Genomic DNA, 21,258 nt, shown 5'->3' with positions numbered 1-21,258 from the left:
CGCCTGCGCGCGCTGCTACATTGTGTTTAGCACTTTCCCGTGAAGAAGAAGGAAAAAAAAAAAAAAACACTTTTTTTCCCCCCTCTACCCCTCATGGCAAATGGGTATAAAGAAGTTCTTTTCTGCCGAGGCGGCGGACAGGTTGGTGATTTGTTATAAAACCACGTGTAAGAAGATATATATATTTTTTAAAAGTATGTGTTTAATTATGTTAATTAAACTAAAAGCTTTACGTAACGTAAGTCCAGGCCTGTGTGCGTAACTTCCTTACAGAACATTTATTTCTCTCACAATATTCGTCTGGTGTCAAATCACTCTTTTATTTGGCCTGCTGCAATAGATTACGTCGCGTTGGAGGAAAGCGCAGAGTAACAGTAAGTAGAGCAGCAGAGAGAGCTGAACTATTCAGTAACTGTAACCCTGTGCGGCATGATCTGCTTGTTCAACGGATGCTTTTTCCTCTGAAGCCTCCCTCGGTCCCCCAGCCCACGTGAACTAAGGAAAGCGAGTTTCAGGAAGAGACGCAGGACTGCTGTCCGAGTGCAGCTTCTTGTTCCCATTTGGATTTGCTAACATCTCGAGTAACTGCAGAAGCTGTCCTCCTGATCCGCTGTCCCCTCTGTCCCCCAGAGTGAAGACTCCGACATATGGGATGACACGGCTCTCATAAAGGCCTACGACAAGGCCGTTGCATCATTTAAGGTGATTAATCCCTAGTTTTGGGAACAACTGGCACTTGATCTGTAGTGCCAATACATGTAACATGATGCTGTAAATCTCCACTTGTGTTTGTTAACCATGATGAATCCGTGCTGATAACTCCAAGTGCTGTAATAATAATAGTCGCACTAATGCGGTGTACAGGCACCCCCCTTTTGACAGTCCTTCATGATTGCTGGACAGCAGTTCCGTTTTATCTTTTGCCGTTTGCCTTCTGCAACCGTGAGTTGTTCCGTAACATCTGCGTGGATGTAAATCTACTGCTAGAATGCATTAAAAGGAGAGGAGACCCCAGCAACCGTCAAAGAAGACAAACCTGGAAAGAAACGGAAAAACAACAAAAAGAACAGAAGCAGGAAGAAGAGTAATGCCCTACCTGACAAACAGGTGACGTATGACCACCTGGTGCTGACCTTTGCACTCAGTTTGCAGTGTAATTTTTAAGTACAAAATTTGATGATCATTGTCAACCTTGAGTCTGTTACATTTGTCACCTCGCAGTGGAAAGTTGGGGATGCCTGCTGGGCCTTCTGGTCTGAAGACGGTAACTTGTACTCGGCCACCGTCTCCTCGATAGACCACGAGAAGGGGACTTGCATGGTCGTCTACGCTGATTATGGGAATGAGGAAGAGCAGAACCTAGCAGACCTTCTCTCTGAGAGTTATGAAGAGGATGCTGAAACCCAAGATGTCTCTCAGGTGAAGTGTTGCATTTGTCACATCATATTGCTATGAACAAGTTTTTATTTTCTGAAGTATGTGTAAACTTATATTGTAAACATTTTAGCAGAAAGAGGGCCACTTTTCTACTGATGAAAGTGACAAATCATCTGTCCAGCCTCTGTCAAGCCACCAGCACAGGTCTAAACCAAGACATAGAGACTCATCTGGGCCCTCCACGTGGAGCCCTGGCTTCCCTAATGTTCCTCCTCCTCCTCCTCAAGTACCAGGCTATAGGATGGTAAGCACAACCTAAAATATACCTGTCATCAGGAGTACCATATCTGTGAGTTAGAATGTATTATGAACTCTAAACTGGTCACTGGAAGATTTATTTTTTTTTGCCTTCTATTTTACTGACATTTCAAACAACACTGATTGGTGTGGTGGTTTCGTGAACACAGTTGTGCAGGTGACCAAATTGTACCTGTGGTGCTACATTTGCCTATAAAAATCTTGTGTATCTCAGTGTATAGTACAGATGTATAAAGAGCTTGTACTTTAAAACATGAACAATTCAAACATCATTGTTGTTTCCAGAATGAGCCAAAGCTTGGCAGCCCTGCACCTGGTTTTCCTGCCTGGCCTCCAGTGATTCCATATGGACCACCTGTAAGGCTTGTTGAACTGTTGTAGTTTAAGGAGAAATCAGTTTTTCCACCTCTCTTCCTCTGAAGTTCTGTTTACAACCTGCTTTTCATCCAGATGCACTGTAATGAAAGGAAGAAAATGAGCTCTGTACCCCACAGTACTGTCAAACCATTACATAACATGAGTATAATAAAAAAAAAATCTGAGGCACCTGTGTACTTGTCTCATTCAGATGATTCCTCCTCCTCCTCCAATGAGTCCAGATACCCTGGAAGATGATGAAGCTTTGAGCAGCATGCTGATCGCCTGGTACATGAGCGGTTACCACACGGGCTATTACCTGGTGTGTAATTTCTCTACTGCTTGATTGGTTTTGTCATTCATTCTTGACATCCAGATGTTCTTTTCCCTCGTCACTTTTGTTTCAGCTAATAGGTCTGTTCTATTATTTGACCGTTACTAGTTTTGGTGAATACATTTTATGCATATTTATTTAACTGATCTTTGGGATTGTGTCCACCTTGCTATTACAATTTACCTGTTTTTTAACAGGGACTGAAACAAGCTCAAAAGGAGGCTGCCTCACGAAAACATTCCCAGCACAAATGAGGCCTTATGTCTTGTAGCTTCTGCCTGGTAAGTAAGAGGTCAAGGAGATGGCACACCTTTATTTATAATATTGCTTAATTTTCAAAGAACGAAAACCTGCTGCTTGTATTTTCGCCCCAAAGATTTTCTGAAGTAAAAGTGAAATGATGTTGTGTGTCTTGTCTGTTTTAGGTGTTTTGTCTCTCCCAGGGAGAGCCGTATATTGAGAAGATAAGAATCACAGGGGCAAAGCAGATACTTCAAAATCATATAGCTCTTTTTATGTAACTTACATTTTCTATTTGTAAATAAAGCAAGTGAAAAGGCCATTCATGCTCAGATCTGGTTTCATCACAGTCACAGGTTTTGGTCAAAAATATTGGTACCTGTGCACACATTTTTTTTCCCCAGAAAACTCACTTGGTTATGATAGATGCCTGTCATGGTGGTCCAGAGCCTATCCCAGAATCCCTGGGTGCAAGGCCACCATGGGGTGGTACACTTGTCCAGTTCACCTGAACTGTAGGAAGAAATCCACGCAGACTTGGTGTAAACATGCAAATTGCACACAGACTGCTGGATTGAACCTTGTCTGAACAGTCCAGGGGCTGTGAGGTGGCAGCATTACCCACTGTGCCCTCAGGCAACACTTTCCAGAAGAAATGCCAAAAAAAAGAAAAAACGGTAGAACGAAATGGAAAAAGCTGAATAATTTGCTAAACCTTAGCTTATTCAACAGGAAATCCTGAAATGGCCTGAACAATATTATTGGCACCTTCTACAAGTGGAAATAATTTGGTGATTCTCCCTTATTTTGGAACTGAACTCAAAAGTTCAAGTTGTTTTTATTGTCATTCCTCTATGTAGCTTGTATACAGTGGAATGAAATGTTGTTTTTCTGGAGACCATGGTGCAACACGGAACAGAGTACAAGACAGTAAATTAATATACAGGACGTTGTTGCGTATATGGGGGACAAAAGTGGTGAGTGTTGGGTGTTTGCAATAAAAAATAACTTTCGGGCAGTTATAAGAGTGAATAGGACTCTTTCTCCCCAGTTGTGTTACTCTGTGCTACAATGAGCATGGAGAAGAGGAAAAAAACCACAGGATCATTTGAGGAGGTTAGACACAAGATGGTAGCCAAGTATGGACAATCACAAGGCTGGACGTCCATCTCCAGAGAACTTTCTGCTCCTGTTTCTACCATGCATAATGTTATCAAGAAGCTTAAGGCTCACAGCACTGTAACCAACCTCCCTGGATGGGTCCACAAGAGAAAATGTGATCAAAGATTGTGGCAGAGGATTGTTCACATGTTGGAGAAAACATCTCTATCAAGTGTCACTCAGATTCAAAATGACTTTCAGACACCAGGTATAACAGTTTCAATTCACACCATCTGTGACAAAGTCAATGAAAGGAGGCGAAATGGTAGAAGAGCCAGGGAGACCACTCTGTTGAGAGACATCAAAGCCCAACTGTGATTTGCCAAAACACACCTGAACATGGCAAAATGTCTCTGAGAAAATGTCCTGTGGACAGATGAGACCATGTTAAATGTTCCTGGTGGAGCGCACATCTGTGTTTACAGCAAATAAAATAAGACCTTGAAAAGAGAACAATGTTGTCAGCATGACAGACTTGAAAACACACCCTGGGAAGATTCCAGATGAAATGCGTTGTTTACTAAAGAGCACTGCGGTACCGATATTTTTGGCCACGGCTGAAGCGAGACTTTCGGGAGATTCAGACGTTTGCAGTTGCGTTGCGACCCGACCTTCTCCCAGTAGGTGACACTGCTGCGCCGTTTATACCCGGGTATTGGCTTTTACTGTGGTACTGAAAGCAAAACTCAGTGTAATTGCATCCAGACTGCCTGAACAGTGTCGGTTCTGGAGAGAGAACAAAGTAAAAGCGTAGTAAACTCACGCACCGCAGCCCGTTTACCGCACTTTTCCGCACAGCACTTGTTTTTACTGCAGGGACTGGCACCAAAATGGAAAGGAGGTTTCTGTCTATTTATAAATGCGCCACAAGCGGCACTATTTATTATAAAGTGAGCCGCCTTCTTCCGTCGAGTGCAGCGCTAATGTTTTCCTTCTGTGGAAAGAGCGAAGCGCTTCGCATTTCGCCTTTTCTCTTCCCTCCTGCTCACAACTGGCTCCTCCGGAGGCCCCTTCGTCCAACGTGTCCGCTGAACCAACCACTGCTCTTCTGCACCGCGGTGCTGTGTTTGAGCGCTATTACACCGTTCCCTTCTAAGTACGAGTTACACGTTGAACGCAAGGGCTGGAGGAACTGGCGTCGCGGTCATACCGCGGTCACATGGTCTAAAACCATGGCTGGGGTTAAAGGTGAGAGAAGAGCAGCGTGAGCACGGTAACGTCTGACATGTCGCTTAGACCGCCGACCTCTACTCCATCGCTAGGACTCTTTCTCTTGCTCTGGAATCAGATGATCGCATCCCCCAGAGGGCACGTGTGGAGGAAGGCACACGGTGCCAGAGAGGGGAGGCCTGAGCGAAGGTACTGCAGAGCACAGGCGTACGCTGTGCGCGCTCATCGCTGTAGCTCTCGCTCCTTCCCAAAGCAGTGTCGGGGGTTCGATTCCTCGCCGTCACCGACCCACGTGCGCGGCTGCCTCATCTGTGCTGCAGAACTGGAGCGAAAGCGCTTTGCTCAGAGCTACTACAAAAGTAGGGTGGATTCGAACCTGCAGCCTTTAAAGCTGAGGAGAGCAGCTCGAACCCCTGTGCAACCCCCACCCCCATGGCTATCAATGTGCAAGAATCTTTTACAGCCACATTGCCAGGAACCCTGATGTTTTTTAGGATAAAAATGAAAGGAAAAGCTCCCCGAAATAAGCAGTAATGAATGGCAGCACACACAGACACACACACACACACACACATACACATACACACCGCAGGCCACCAGCTCCCTTCCAGACTGTTCCTGAATCAGCAGCAAAACAGGAAACTGTGGTAAATTCCATAAACCTGGAAGCACCGTGGAGCCTCGTGAGCCGTGGGGCACAAACTTGATGGCGAACATACAGCGCGTAACAGTCGTTCAAACGCATTTTCGGGGTTCTTTTCAGCACCTCCTTTGCTGTGGTCAGCACACTTCTTTCTGACAGTGTTCACTCATACATATGTGCATACGGTACATACGCACTTACCTTTATTCACGCAGCACACACTTTTCTCCGAAGCCACAGACATCTTAGTAAAAAAGCTCATCGCACCAATAGAATGAGAGATTTGGGTGCAGAGCCTTTTCTCCAAAGCGACTTCCCCTGAACTCTATGTAGTGTTATTAGGCCACACACCTTATTCACCATGGTGACTTACACTGCTAGATACACTACTTACACTGGGTCACTCATCCATACATCAGTAGAACACACACTCTCTCTTTCTGTCACTCATACACTATGCATGAACCTCAACAGCATGTCTTTGGAGTGTGGGAGGAAACCAGAGCAGACACAGGGAGAACATGCAAACTCCACACAGACTGAGCAGGAATCAAACCCATGTCCTCTTGCACCATCTAGGCACCGTGAGACAGCGGCGCTACTCGTCATGCCACCCGAAACTTGATTGCTGAATGCAGTCGATTTGTCACACACCGCAGTACAAAGCAGGGTACGTCGCACGAGTAGCTGCACATATGTAGTGCCGTATAATTTTGAAACAGGTAACATGGTTCATGCTTATCAAGCGCAAAGGAGATCAGGGAAGAATGGGTGGGAAAGAGTTCTGAGACGCAGCTCCGCACTTTTCTCGCAGGTTCAGTCCCTATTGCTAGAGCGACTAAGGCACCGAGCCGAGGTGGACCGAAGGGCCTCTCCGTTCGTTCACTCATTTTTCTTGGCTTTTTGCTGCCGAGTAGCGTGAGCCGAGCAGTGTCCTGCACCTGCACTGAATGTCTCGCGTGTCAAGTGCACGCACACACACGAGTGAGGGAAGCCCCTTTCTTGGGTTTTCCGTCCAGCTTTAACTTTAGACCACAGTACAAAACGGGCTTTTGATCGGAGCTGAAAATGTAACTGTTACCGTGGTGTTTCTTAGGGAAAGATGTCTCCCCTTTATTTGGCTCCATGTTTTTCCCCTCCTTCTCCTCTCGACCCCCCATGTCCCTCTAACACATTCGTCCTCTGCCTTTGCCAAGGAATACACTCCACGTGTTTCTCACTCTCTCTTTGTTAGGTTGCAGTCCTTAGGTTCTCAGTGTTCTCACCGTTTTTCTCATTTTAAACTATTACAGTGGCAAAAGTGACGACTTTGACTTCACAACATCTCCCTTTGACTAATACTGACAACAGTATCATTTGCATTTTTACACACACACACACACACTCTCAAGAGTGTGTGATGTATGTCCCTGTGTGGAGCAGGAGGGGCCCTTTCATGGCTCTGGGCTTTAGTCCCAAATGGGGCAGCTGATACTGTACTGGTTAGAGCTGCTGCCTTTAGACCAATGCTTGCAGGTTCAATCCCCACCTCTAGCTGTTGTACCCTTGAGTAAGATACTTATCCTTAAATTGCTCCAGTAAAATTACCCAGCCCTATGAAGGGGTAGGGGGGTGCAGTGGGTTTGATTGGGTCCTGCTCTCTGGTGGATCTGGGGTTTAAGTTCTGCTTGGGGTGCCTTGTGATGGACTGGTGTCCTGCCCTGGGTGTGCCCCCCCCCCCCCAGCCTTGTGCCCTGGGCCAGGGTCTGGCTGACAAGCAGTCCCACGCGCGGTCGCTTTCCCTGCAGCGCGCTCATCGTCCTCTCGCCGCCAGGGGGCGCACTAGAGCCAGTGGGTCCCGAAGCGGAGGGAGCTGCTGGAGAGGCGCTGTGCCGAAGCTCCCCGGACAAACTAGTTTGTGGAAAGAGGAGCGAAGGGGGGCCGCGCGTTGCGACAGGGAGGAGGGACACCATCTCGACGGACGCCTCGCGACGGGACCGCACTGTCACCTCATGTGCAGGAAGTCCTTGCGCGTGATGCTGTGCCGAACGCGGACGTCGAGAGCCACCGTGGCTCGGGGCTCAGCGCTGGACATGGAGATCCGCAGGGGGCGCTTCACGCGCAGCCTCTTCCTGGACAGCCCGCAGGTAGTGGTACCTCCGTCCGTCCGGTTTGTCTAGGCGCTTGGCCGAGTGAGCTGCGCGGGGGTCGTGAGGAGAGGGTGACCCGGGGGGGGGGGGCAGCAGGGAGAGGGAGCGCGTGAGGAGCGCGTGCTTTAAGCAGCGCCGTGTCCCGGTCACTCTCTGTCTGTCCCGGGTGAGTCATCGTGCTCGTGCTATCAGAATCAGAATGAGCTTTATTGCCAAGTATGTTCACACATACAAGGAATTTGGCTTGGTGACAGAGACTTCCACAGCACAGACAAGACTGACAGTGACAAGACAGATGACAAGATAGAATATGTGAATGAAAGATGAAAAATGTATAAAAATATAAAGTACCCAATATACAAAAACAGTCACTAGACATTGTATGTATGTACAGGTATGTTCTATACAAATGCAAGGGAGTGTGAGTAAGAGATATGGATATATTATATATATATATATAAAATATACACACTCTTGGTTGTAATGTATTGTGAAGAAGCAGTTCAATGATGGTGGCATGGTGGCACAGTGGGTTTAGCTGGTCCCTGCTGTTGCATGGGTCTGGGGTTCAAATCCTGCTTGGGGTGTCTGGTGATGGACTGGCATCCCATCCTGGGTGTGTCCCCTCCCAGCCTTGCACCCTGTGTTGCTGGCTTAGGCTCCAGCTTGCCGTGACCCCACTTAGGACCAGCAGCTTTAGTCAGCGTACGTATGTGTGTGGTTGAATGACCTGGGACTAAAGGTGTGATGATGTTTGATAGCTGGAAGAGGTGACTAAGTATTGATATTGACACTTTTGTACAAAACAACATACAGTGTTACACTCCTGTACTTACAGTGCCTCACACATGTGGGTAATTTTTACTATTGGGGCAATTCAGGGTAAGTTCCTCGCTCAGTGTATTACAGCAGGAGGTGGGCTTCGAACCCGCGACCTTTTTAGTCCGGAGGCAGAAGCCTTGAGATTGTGTCTTTAGTTTTACACCCATCTAAACAACAACCTTTTGTCCGGTCCCACACGAGGGTGGGCGAAAGGAGCCAGGTGCGAACAGTCCAGCTGGTCCATTTTCCCATAACTCCTGTGAATCACTCTTTTACTGCCTTTCTCCGAGGTAACTTACACCGTTAGCTTTGTGTGATAAGCTGCTTACAGTGTTTCCCCCTGTATACCTGTGGAATATTTTTACCGTATTCATTGAGGGTAAGTAGCTTGACTAATGCTGCTACAGAAAGGATTTGAACCTGGGACCTTATGACTGTGACATAAAGCTCTCAACCACTGTGTTACATTCACCCGGTACTTCTCTCCAAAGTGATTTACAGTGTTAACGTACCTACAATTATTTACCTGTTTATACAGCTGTGTAGTTTTCCCTGAGCCATGTAGGGCAAGTACCATGCTCAAAAGTAATACAGCTAGAGGGGGGATTTGAACCCACAACCCTTGGGTCCAACAGCAATAGTACTGACCACTCAGCTAGCATCCTGTATCAATCTTTGCTTGCCTCACCTCTTGTTTGGTGGACAGCACAGAAGTGTGTTCATGCTTGCAATAGCATGTCAAGCGCACACAGGGGGCGCCACGGTTGAGGAATTCAAAAACGTCCCTTTCAGCCTCCAAGCCGCATCCCACCTCCATGGTATCGATGGCGGATTGCACGGCGCACACGTAAAGGCAAAAGCAAAGAGCTCAGTTACGGGTCCCTGGTGTCTCTGGCTACTCCTGAGGGGGCCATGAGAGAGGACAGTGTGTGTCCGGGCACTTTGGACACTGATCCAGAACTGCGGTGACTCACCCAGGTCCATGTCCTCGCCAAGGAGTTGCGGAGGCAGTGCCCCCCCTCTCTATGGGAGGTCAGTGGGGCCTTCCAGTCCAAAGCAATTTGAGGATTTTCTGTCCGCTCAAAAGGACGAGAACAACTTCCGGACTTTGTGGGCGCTGAAGTGGTGTTAGGATAACAATAAAGAGTGAAGAAAAGAAAAAGTTGGGCAGCACGATGGCAGAGCGAGAAGCGCTCCTGTGTCACGGCGCCTGGGTGGTATGAGAGAGTTTGAATGTTCTCCCCGTGTCTGCGTGGGTTTCTTCCGGGTCCCTGGTTTCCTCCCACAGTCCAAAGACATGCTGTTCAGGTTCCCCCATAGTGTGTGAGTGACACTGAGAGAGTGTGTTTCACTGATGTACGGATGAGTGACCCAGTGTAAGTAGTGTATCTAGCAGTGTAAGTCTTTGGGTGCTCTGGTTTCCTCCCATCCTCCAAAGACATGCTGTTCAGATTCCCCCATAGTGTGTAAGTGACAGAGAGAGAGTGTGTGTGTTCCACTGATGTATGAATGAGTGACCCAGTGTAAGTAGTGTATATAGCAGTGTAAGTCACCACGGTAAATAAGGTGTGTTGGATGATAACACTACATAGAGTTCATTGGAAGTCGCTTTGGACAAAAGTGTCTGCTAAATAAAGGTAAATGTAAGGTGTTTCACCGTCAGTGACCATGTGCCAGTAGATCAGTGCTTCCCTCATCCCTCAGTGCAGCGTTTCAATGTCCAGTGTGGAGCAGCCCCTCTGGCCATGTGTCCCAAACACACCCTGTCTGCTTCCTGCTGTAAAGACATATCATGGTAAACTCGCCAACTGCAGTCCACTGTTACTCGTTATTGCTCGTTCTCACGAGGTGTCATTATTGACAGACACACCAGCAATCCCACCCTAACCGCCCCTTGTAGGGTAGTTTGTGCCTAACGTTACTGTGAAGTCTCTTACAGTGTTTGTATGTCCTTTCTAGGTACTGCACTTACATCACTTGTCTGAACAAAACTGTTTCACAGGAAATTCCCATTATTTTGTGCTTTTTTACAAGTGTTCTTTACTTTGTATTACAACTATGTCTTCATATTCGAGTGTTGGTGTTCCTTCTTAGTGTCATGTATGTGAAAATATACACACACTTATCCCAAGTGGGGTCACAGCAAGCCAGAACCTAACCCAGCAGCGCAGGGCTGGAAGGGGAGGGGACACACCCCGGACGGGACGCCAGTCCATCACAAGGCACCCCAAGCAGGACTCGAACCCCAGACCCACCAGAGAGCAGGACCCGGCCAAACCCGCTGCACCACTGCACCACCGCACCCCCTGTGTGAACATCTTCTCCTATTAGCACTTGTATGAGTGCTTATTAATGAGGTATTAATTACCATAACAGCACAACCAGAACTCATTGATCTACATAAGTAAGGGTTCATGTGTATCATTTACATTCATCAAACACTTTCCTCCAAAGGGACTTCCCCACATAAAGCTACTTGCAACTGCAAACCCATTTATACAGCCAGGTTTTTTTTTTTAAAAAAAAAAAAAAGACCACAGCACTTTTAGGGTAAATATCTTGCTCAAAGTTATTCCAGCGGGAGATTGAACCTGTAACCTTTGGGTCTAAAGGGAGCAACACTTATCACTATGCTACCAGCCCTACTGCTATAGTATTGCTCCTTTGATAATGTCTGTTAATAATATTTTCACCAGAATTTGCCAAACTCCATGCAGAGAGAGTTGTTTGTAGCACTCATTTATTGCACACACACACACACACACACATTTTCTGAACCCCTTGTCCCAAGCGGGGTTGCAGGGAACCAGAGCCTACCTGGCAACACAGGGAGTAAGGCCAGAGGGACACACCCAGGACAGGACACCAGTCCATCGCAAGGCACCCCAAGCAGGACTTGAACCCTAGACCCACCGGAGAGCAGGACCCGGTCCAACCCGCTGCACCACCACGCCCCCTTGTTTATTGCACAGACTCCAAAATTTACATTTCTGTTGACATCGCGCTGCATTGTGTCGTAGTGCAGGGAACAGCGCTGCATTTTTGGGTAATGATGAGAACTGGTGCGACAGTGTCGCTGTGAACCCGAAACACCCGCTGTGCGCTGCCGGTGTGCGAGGGACCCGTTGCCTGGGGCAGCGTTTGAAACCCCGATGCTGCGTCCCTGCTCGTTTACACAGCTGTATATTTTACCAGAGCGATTTAAGTGAGGTGCTTTGATCGAGTCTAGTAAAACAGGGTACTTTTTGGGAGTGCTAATGTGCTCAAGCGCCGCGCCGCCGTCCCCTCCAATTCACTGGGAGGTGTGCGGAATGGCGCTCGCTTCAGCTTTACAAAGTGGCGCATTCTCCTCGCCGCTTCCTGCTCCTTGATACCCGCGTCACACACACACTTGCGCGCACAAGAGCAGCCGCTCGATGCCAGGGCTGCAGCCTTGCGCTCCGGCGACTGGCACGGTCCGCCTGCTCACGCAGCCCTTTAAAATGACGCCAAGTCCCCGCCGTGCCCTGGCGCCGCAGGCGGTCTAAGGCAACTCAATTTCAGTGAAAGTAGATGGGTGTGCTCATTGGGCACAGGATGTTTCGGATTGTTCCAGAAACACCTCCCTTTGCATCATGCATTTGCACTGCTGGCACACACTTGGCCTACTGTACTTTCACTGACACTTTCCTCCAACATCTCCAACTACTTACAGTTATTTACCTGTTCATGCAGCAAGGTAATTTTACAGCAGCAGTTGAGGGTAAGTACCTTGCTCAAGGGTACAAGAGTAAGAGATAAGATTTGAACCCGTGACCTTTGGGTCCAAACGGAGCAGCTTCAATCACTACACTACCAGCTGTTCACGCTTCTCCAAAGACTGTGATTAAGCTCAGAAAGCTCAGTTTACTATGTTAATACTGCACTAGACTAGGTAAACAGCAGGCCTCTAAGCCTGTATAATGTCATTAGGCTTGAGGCCAGCATTCCAGCACCTACTGGGCTTTTCTGTTGACCTCCCCACCCCCTTCTCTGCAGGACAAAGGATGTGTTCATCCTCTGGGGCCCATGGCTACCTGGCTATTGTAGTCGCTCAGTCAAACCCAGATCTCGCTGGACTCTGGTGTCGAGTTGCTGGGGCACAGTGTGGCCTCAGGGCCCCCCCGTGGTGGGGGAAGGGACGCTCTCACCGTTTCTCCCCCTTTTCCCATTTACCCATTTGCCCAATCCACCCCGCGCTCGGCGGGTCGCCTGCGTGTGCACTCGCCTCTCGTCTCTTCTGTCTTCCCACCTCTGTTTTCCTCGCCCTTCTCCACGTGCTCTTGTTTCCATCACCCTTCGAGCTCTTTTCTTCTTTCTGTCAAGTGTTCCTGGGTTAACAGGCCCTTTCGGTAACATGAAAAGGTAATGAAAGCTCATGCAGTTCTGATGGTATGGAAGAGATAAGTGTGCGGTGTTATTAACGTGGTCCTGTAATATGGAGGTATGTGATGCTCAGACCCCAGAGATCCTCTTTCAGTCCTCAGCAGACTTTAGTACCTTTCATGTTATCATGGCCACCTGCAAGGTGCAGACCATCTCGGGGGATTTTATGCCTTGCAGTGCTGCGATAATTTACATCTTTATGCATAGACTTATGTTACAGCTACTGCAGCATCTTTTTAAGTGGTATAGAGGAGCAGTGAAAACCATTTTGACACAGTATTACATGGGTGTAAGACTCCGGCGAGATGTTTTGAGCTGGAAGCGCTGCCACCTGACAAGAGATGCCATCACCCGTTGTCAAGTGTGTCATCCCGTAGCGGTCTGGTGTACTTTTTATTTTTTTTTAACCGACAAATCGGGAAAGTTTTTTCACATGCGTTAAGACATCAGATTTCCTCCGTCTTCTCTACTTCTTTAAAAATCACCTGTATTTGTGGGTGCTCACAAGAAGTGCGCTGGACTCTGTTTCTAGAATTTGTCACTTTGCATAGGCAGCTGAACAGCAAACTCGTTTTCTCAAAGGTTCCCCTTGGCTGCTGCTGCTGCTGATGATGATGATGATGATGATGACGACGATGATTTACCTGGAAATAATGGCAGAGTTCAGCCAACAGGGGGAGCCTTTGTCCCACCACTGGCTCTGGGGTACTTCGAAAACCTGGACCTTCTGTGCTACCCCACGCACAGATACAGCAGGGTACACGTCGGGACTGCTTCATCACGCAGGTGTAACGGCTCCCCCCATCCCCCGTACGTCCTCTGAGTGCTACTGCTAATATTTCTTGGTCCATTCGATACCCAACGAGTCGTTACTCTGCTGATTCTGAAAGTACAGGATTTCTGGAAGCACGTGAAAAGATTTCGATGTGAGAAACTAGATGTTTCAATCAAAGCGGAGGGGTTTAGTTAGAGCTCCGTTTCGCCGCGAGTTCTCATTGTGTTCCTGTGAACGGTGTGTGTTTTTGGCGAGCGATACTTCAGGGAACGCGAGCCTGAGAAACCCAAAGCGCCGGAAATAGAGCGTGTGCCAGACGCATAAACTATATAAGACACGGATTCCGTGGCTCTCAGACGCAGAGTGGGCTCCGTCCTGGCTGACCCCGTGGCTTGCCCTCGGATGACCCCCCTCATCCGTCTTGCTGCAGGCTGTTTTACCACATTTGTACTCCCATATGTGCGGGGTCTGTGTGATTTCCTGCACGCTTTGCAGGGCGGGAGCGCGCGCTTACGTGTATCTGTGGTTCGCAGGCTGGCTGTCGGCCCTCGGCCGCTCTTTCACTTCTGTTTGTGCTCCTTCCAGTGAGTCAGCAAGCCTATGTGGCTGACTGCTTGAGATCGCGCTGCAGGTAGGGATGACTCGATGCTGCTCATCCTCCGGCACACCGATGATGTGACCTCCACCTGCCGGCAACAAACAAAACTACGTGCGTCTCCCCCCCCCCCGAGTTTAGCGCAATTTATTCCGTAGTTTGCCAGAAGGCTGTTTCGCACCCTGGGGGACTTTTGCTCGACTGCCGTCTGCTTTCACAAGACTGATGACTTACGACGAAACAGATGTCCTGCGTAACCCTTTTGATATATAGTGCTGTGCAATAGCACACATTCTCCGAGCCACATGAAGTGCAGCTCCTTTCCCTCAGTTCAGATAAGGCTTCTCCAGTAGCACTCCTAGGGCCTCATTTTGATCTTCCCTTTTTTGGGACTAACCTCCCCCAATATGTGAAGTTAAAGAGATCTCTTGTGATTCCACCCTGTTTTGGGGAGGTTATTGATTGTGCTAAAAAGGTCTTTGTTCTGGCTTTGGGCGGGTGTGGTGATGGTGGGGTGGGGTGTAGGTCTTTTACTCCTCAAATTCTCTCTCTCTCTCTCTCCACCCCATCTGTGTGTGACTGCTGGCCTCCCCTGCAGTGTCTGTGTGCCCTGGAACAACCTTGGTGGGATAGCTAGGCTGTTGATGGACAGGAGATTTGAGATGTGCGCCTGTCTTCAGGCTTGGGGGGGGGGGCTGTCCGCATCAGAAACAGGCAGCCTTTTCGGAGCCCAAGTGCTGTGGCATCTGCTGGAGGACAAGGAGCAGCCAAGGACCTTCTGTCAGAGGAATCAAAAAGTCCTTACTGATTGTAGGAATGGCGAACAGATAGAAGTTCATGCCACTGCTGTGTTCCGTGGGAGTGCGCTGGGCACCCTAGAGACCATCATAAGTGGAGGTTATATGGAACACATGTCCTTTTTATGCCTTCTCTGATTAGTCGCAAGTGTAAGACTCTGTCCTTGCGTAACATGTTTACTTGGAAAAAAGTATGTTAAAAAGAGAAGAAAATTTGACGAGGAAAAGTATCTACAGATGCAGGTATGATTCCCAGAAGCCGTGTGGCTACTCGGCTTCTTTGGCAGGGCGAGACCCATTGCAGCAGATGACCCGCATCTGGCACACACACTGAAGTCTGACACTTCGCTGAAGGAGATGTAGCGCAGGGACCCCATGCATAACTGACTGCTTTTAAATGTGGAAAAGCCTCCCTCTGGAGTCCACTTATGCTACTTCTCTCCTTCCCTCTCCGAATATGTTAATCTGGTTTTACTGTGTCCCGCATTGTGTCTAGAGTAAATTGAGGGTTTATCGTTTCAGAGCGAGAGGGCGTTTTCTCATGCGGAAGACACCCAGTGTGTGACCACCACATTGCAACAGCATTCTTTTTGATTGTCCATCTCTGCTGCGCGCAGGGTGTCTACATGCCTCCTTGCGCACCGATTGAAATGCAGTTAGCTCACTCTGCGGTCAACACAGGTGTCTCACTGCGGGAACAGGTCTGCTCTCTATAGTTCCTTGTGTTGAAGGGCGATGGGTTACGGGGTCACTTCTGTTGAGGGCCCACTGTGACTCATGCTGTGGCAAAGCCCAGCACACACACCGTGACACCGACATTGCAGTGACACCCAAGGGCCGTCTCTCGAAGGGTGAATCGTGGCGGTGATTGTAGGCACTCACAGCTGTACAGGGGGCCACAAGCAAATTATTTCATTATATAGCAGCGATGTCCCAAGCAGTATTTAGACCTGGGAGCGAAGCTAAGCATTCCGAGCTGCACCCCGGTGACACCAGTGCCTCCGTGGAGCCACATGTGGAACACATGGAAGAGAATGAAGTGACTGCGATGGAACAGACGTTGAGGAGGCAGTTTCGGGGAGACTAAGAGGAGACAGAAGGCAGCAAGCATTGCACATACCACACCATTTGTGACAGCTGGACTTGGTCGGAACTCGGTGACACACTGCCTGTGGCCTCTGTGTGCGAGTGTGTGTGTGTGTGTGTGTGTGTGGGACAGGTGATGAATTGGGACTCAAGCTCTGACGGTCACAGCGGTTCTTTTCTCTTACTTTATTGAGGGAAAAGCGTGTCGGGGCCACGCACTCCATCACTCGGGGAACAACATGTGTAAGGTGCCCCTCCGCTACACACGGCACAGCTACATCACACACCAAATGTACAGTGACTTTGATAAAGCGATGCGTGGATTTGCTGCGGAGTGTAAAGAAGGAGCAGGAACCTGGAAAGGGTAGTTGGCGGGAACATTTGTGACACTCATGTATTTATTTATTGTTTTCACTCGTCCCACTGACTGTTTTACCTCTTTTACCTCGGTCCTTCCTCAGTGTCACTGAGTCCTGCGGTCCGGGTTCTTTTCCAGAAGGGCTGTTTCCACTCATACTTTCTTTCTTTCCCTGATATTTTCTTTTCTTTACCTGATACTTTCTTTTTCTTTCACTGATACTATTTCTTTTTTTTCTCACTAATATTTTCTTTCCCTGATAATGCTTTTCTTTCACTGACACTACCTTCTTTCTAACGATGGTTACGATGTCCTCTCGCGCCGCAGCCGTCCGTTTGAATGTTTTTTTTTACCCTTCACGTGCAGAAGGGCTCTTTCTTTGTTCCTCACATTCACCCTTCCCAGCGCACACTGTGTATTTTTTCTCCTTTTTCCTAAAGTTCCTGCGAGGGGACCGAGTCTCCGCGTCCGTCCGGTCCACCTTCTGATGCTGGAGGGCGCGTCGCGTCTTCACTCCCTGCTTCTTCTTCTTCTTCTTCTTCTTCTTCTTGCTGCCTTGTCTCGCGACTTCATTTCCCGTCTCGAGCTGTGAGAGAGCAGCCGCGCCGCTTCGTTTGACCGAGCGACGGCTGCGCGGACCGGCGGCGGCGCGCGGCGATCGAGTGAATGGAGCGCGCGCGGAAAAGACCGTTATAATTTGCTCGGAGTCCCGGGAGAAGGAGGGAGAAGGAGAAAAAGCGCCGTGGATGGATGTTGGACTGGTGTGTGTGTGTGTGTGTGTGTGTGTGTGTGTGTGTGAGAGTTAACTGAGGGACATCCCGACTTCCACACCGTTGGGCGGAGAAGAAGCCCGAAAGTGAACCTGCAGCGAGCGACTCTGCCGGAGAGAAAGAAAAAAGCGTTTCGTTTTGGGCTCCGCGACACGTTGCTCTTTCTAATTATATTTGCGTCGGAAAGGGGAGGGGGGAGCGAAGGTGGGCCGTTCGCGCTCATTGAAGGAGGTGCGATCGGATCTGCGAGGCTCACCGCGGTCCTGCTCTCTCTCTCTCTCTCTCTCTCTCTCTCTCGCTCTCTCTCTCACTCACACGCACACACTCGGACACTCGGACACTGAAAGGCCACCTGGAATCGCCAGTACGCGGGACAGTCGCGTCGGACACATGGAGGACAAGCAGCGGATCCTGGAGGATCTCAACATGATCTACATCCGACAGATCGCCCTCAGCCTGCAGGTGATGCCCGGTCCCGGACCCCCCCCAGGGTGAAGGTGGTACTATATACACGGTTTTTACCTTCAGCAGGGGCTTCACGTGCGATCACTGTCTGCGTTTGCGTCTCACCGAGTTTCGCCTCCAAGTCGAGAGGCACACCGTTACACTGCAAATACTCCCTTTTCACCGTGTTTACTCGGCTGAGCAGGCGATTCCTTTGTACTACGTTAACTTAAAGGTGGATAAAAATGATTCGACTTGTTTGCTCCACAAAACAGTTTCATGTCCATGTCTAGGTAGGCTACCGCAGAGACACTTTCACCCCGAACCGTGTTTCCTAAACTGCTTAACAGTATTTGGTACATTTACATTTACATTTACAGTTACACGTATTCGTGCAGCAGAAGCGACCTGTATTTCCTCATAGAAAATACAATGTGTTCATCACATTAACAGAAAGAGACACTTAGATGCGGACTGTGATTCTTAAGTAGTTACTTTGTTTCTTTCCACCACATGAACCAATGTTCATCACACCAGTAGCTCCATAAAACTTTATCCGAATGATTAACAATTACTAATCGCATTCCCATTTTTTTAACTTAAACATTTAATGTCTGTCACCTTTTCAGATGATCTCTGTAAATGCAGGTTTTTGTAACGGTTTATGTCGGACTAATAAATTGTAGGCGGCAATCAGACAGAAAAGCGGTGCCAGTCTCCTATGAGACTTGTATGAAATTGGGGGGGAAAGAGAAAGTGCGCTGCACAGGAACTGCGCGGTTCAAACATGCTACATTAGTTCCATGTCATGTTTTGCTTGTGTTTTGCAGCTGTAGGCAGTTATAGGCGTACCGTGTCCAGCAGAAGGATGATGAGATAGCCAGGCTCGCACATGCAGCTCTCTGACTAGACGCCAGGATGCTGTCTTCAAGTTTCTGTCATTCTTGTTGGACAGGAGCCCTGCCACATCATCCACTTTGGTCCCTTCAACTTTGTTCCCAGGTGGACTCAATCTGTCTGCCGCCGGTGCCCAGAGCGCGCAAGTTCTTGTCTTGTGTCACGCCGCTGATACGGCGCAGTTCTGCTCGTGAACAGTTGGTCTCGGCTTCGGCCTGCCACGTTCCAGCTTTCCCGAAAAAGCAGGGTCACTGGATTGTGTGAGACACAGCGGGAAGGGAGCCTTTCGCGAAGCTCTTCTCTATGAGCCACCAGCAGCTAACTAGGCAACTGATGACTTAATGAAGCAATCTTTGTCTTTTTCCTGCTGCGTTTGGTCTTTGTGATGCACTGCTTGGCTCGTGTTGTGTCCAAGAAGGAATTCATAATTTCATGCCCGGAGGAGACTGCTTGGAGTGCCAGCAGGCTGTCTCTCCCCGCGTGCAGATGTGGAGTTATCTACAACCTTGAGTGATGCTGTTCCCCTGCTTGCAGTGCTGCTGGCTGCCTTTGCAGTCCCCGTCCGCCAGCCCATCGGTCTCCTGTCGGGAAGTCATGCGCTGATCGGAGCTCACCGAGTCACAAAAGGGCATTCTTTGAATTACTTGGAGCTGTCTGTTTAGGCCATTGCATTTGCTTTAGTTTTGATCAGATCAGCGGTACAGATTCAGCAGCTTCATCAACTGCTCTGCTGATCCTTCAAGCAGGGATGCAAGTACAGACGGGTAATGACTGATGTGTGAAGCCAAAACTAATATTTTCTAATTATTTTTCTTGATAACATGAGGCTCTTCCCTTTTTCACTTTGTTGGCAATAGACATTTCGACAAGAGACAGCTGGGTTGCAATAACATAGTCAGCGGTTGCTCTCCAAGTGGTATTAGTAGCATCCATCTAGTGTTTCCAAGTAAAAATTACTTATTGGATTTCAGAGGTAAGCAGTTTAGTTCTGAGCAAGTGAAAAAACAAGAACACTGACTTGTTTATCTTTCCTTAATGAGTCACTGAGTGCCTGATTGGACTTTGTGTCAGAACTCCGGTCATTTGTACAAATGAAGCACGTTTGACATACTTTTGGTAATAAATGGCTGTTTTAGTTGTGGTGCACTCAACATGTTATTAGATGTTTCTCTCTCCAGGGATGCTTGACAGGCTTCCTTGAGAGCTGATGCATTAGAGGCCAGAGGTCCAGGCTGGCGTCACGAGGCTAAGGGCAAAGCGCCAGGATTCTGGGCTGCTGGAGATGTCACTGTTGTTGTTTTTGTTGTTGCTGATGTTGGAACTGCTGATGAAGGATTAACTTGTTCGAGATCTTTTGTTTAAGCAATGTTTGAAGAGATTAATTGCTCCCTATGCCAGTAACCTGCCGGTACCTAAGCTAGCCTTTAAGAAATATCCTTATAGCATATGTACTTAAACATTTAACCAGATCTCATGCTGATATGAAAAGTTTGCATAAGTGGACTAGGGAGTATTTATATCCTTTCTGGTCATATTCAAGCTATCAAAACCATGTGGTTTTCACAGGCAGTTCGCCTGTACTGTTATGTGTACCAGGCGTCTCCTGGGTTACAGCACCGTAGGTCCAGAAGATAAACACCAAAACATCTCAGTGTCACGTCCACACCCACAACACAAGCGAAAACACTTGACTCCGCACTAGCTCATGAGTAATCGCTCACCCTATAAAGACCCTCTTCAGCTCCAGTACCGTTGCGGAATCTCGTTTGGGACAACCGCCCTTCCTCGCGTTACTACACACACTCTTGCTCTGTTCACGATCTCCGGTTTTTTTGACTCCTTGCTTCGTTCTCCGACCACGTCCGTGGATCCTCGTTCCTGTCCCGTTCGCCGATCGACCGACCCTTCGCCTGTCCCCGGTTTTGAGAACTTGCCTCTTCCCTCGACTTACGAACAACGCTGCACTTGGGTTCAGCCATCCCGGCTCCCTATGTTCCGCGTGACCCTCAGCTGCCAGGGGTTGTAGAAATGTGGTGCTGGTGAAGTTACGGGTTGGATGCAAGATGACCCTGTAGATGTAAGATAGCTGATTTTGCAGGTTAGGGGTATATTCTTAAATGCATAATGGAGTCATGGCAGATCTCAACCACTAGAAACTCTCAGTGCTGCTCTTAATCCCCAGACTTGTGTCATTATATCACTTTGGATGCATTCCATGTGAGTTTTAACGCAGACACTGTGAATGGCGGACATTTCCGATTCCTCCTCTAAACACTTTGGTTACAAATTTACGTTTGGGAAGATAGCAGCAGCAAAGACAAGATTTTTGCTCGGATTCGCCAGATGGTGTTGTACTGTTTCAAGGTTAAATTTAAGTGGCCCTGCTACAGTTTTGGGTCATACACCGTGCTCTGGAGGCGGAAGCTGACTTCTGAAGTTGAATGGTAAAAGTAGTGTCATAAGAAGCCTGGCAAGATATGAATTAGCAGAGTTCTCCATGTTATTTGTGCCTATAGTATAATTGTTGAATGTGTGTGACAGGGCACAATCCACTGTATGCACCTTTCTGTTGGCTCTGTAA

General features: G+C 48.4%; 2 protein-coding genes across 5 annotated transcripts in view; both read left to right on the top strand.

The window, feature by feature from the left end:
* The first annotated feature begins 1 nt into the window (after nucleotide 1).
* Nucleotides 2-2,942, top strand: smn1 (survival of motor neuron 1, telomeric). 2 transcript variants are annotated; one of them, XM_018759070.2, is made up of 9 exons: nucleotides 2-141; nucleotides 631-702; nucleotides 988-1,107; nucleotides 1,222-1,419; nucleotides 1,511-1,681; nucleotides 1,981-2,052; nucleotides 2,264-2,374; nucleotides 2,584-2,667; nucleotides 2,812-2,942. In XM_018759070.2, the coding sequence occupies exons 1-8, from the start codon at nucleotides 94-96 to the stop codon at nucleotides 2,638-2,640; spliced, it is 849 nt and encodes a 282-aa protein (XP_018614586.1). In that variant the 5' UTR covers nucleotides 2-93; the 3' UTR covers nucleotides 2,641-2,667; nucleotides 2,812-2,942. The 2 variants fall into 2 exon arrangements, with proteins under 2 accessions (XP_018614586.1, XP_018614584.1); XM_018759068.2 differs by having other exon boundaries at nucleotides 1,508-1,681.
* A 4,551-nt stretch (nucleotides 2,943-7,493) lies between these two features.
* Nucleotides 7,494-21,258, top strand: part of LOC108938627 (rhotekin-like) — a 52,880-nt gene continuing 39,115 nt past the window's right edge. For 2 of the 3 annotated variants that reach the window (XM_029259489.1, XM_029259490.1), the window contains exon 1: nucleotides 7,494-7,726. In XM_029259489.1, the coding sequence (XP_029115322.1) occupies nucleotides 7,592-7,726 (135 nt within the window). In that variant the 5' untranslated portion in view covers nucleotides 7,494-7,591. Of the gene's footprint in view, nucleotides 7,727-17,346; nucleotides 17,799-21,258 lie in introns of those variants that run through there. The other variant, XM_029259491.1, reaches the window with a different exon arrangement.

The sequence above is a fragment of the Scleropages formosus genome, chromosome 17 (genome assembly GCF_900964775.1).
Source record: "Scleropages formosus chromosome 17, fSclFor1.1, whole genome shotgun sequence".
In the NCBI taxonomy this organism is placed as follows: domain Eukaryota; kingdom Metazoa; phylum Chordata; class Actinopteri; order Osteoglossiformes; family Osteoglossidae; genus Scleropages; species Scleropages formosus.
Note: the sequence above shows the minus strand (reverse complement) of the source record. Positions and strands in the feature narration are given on the sequence as shown.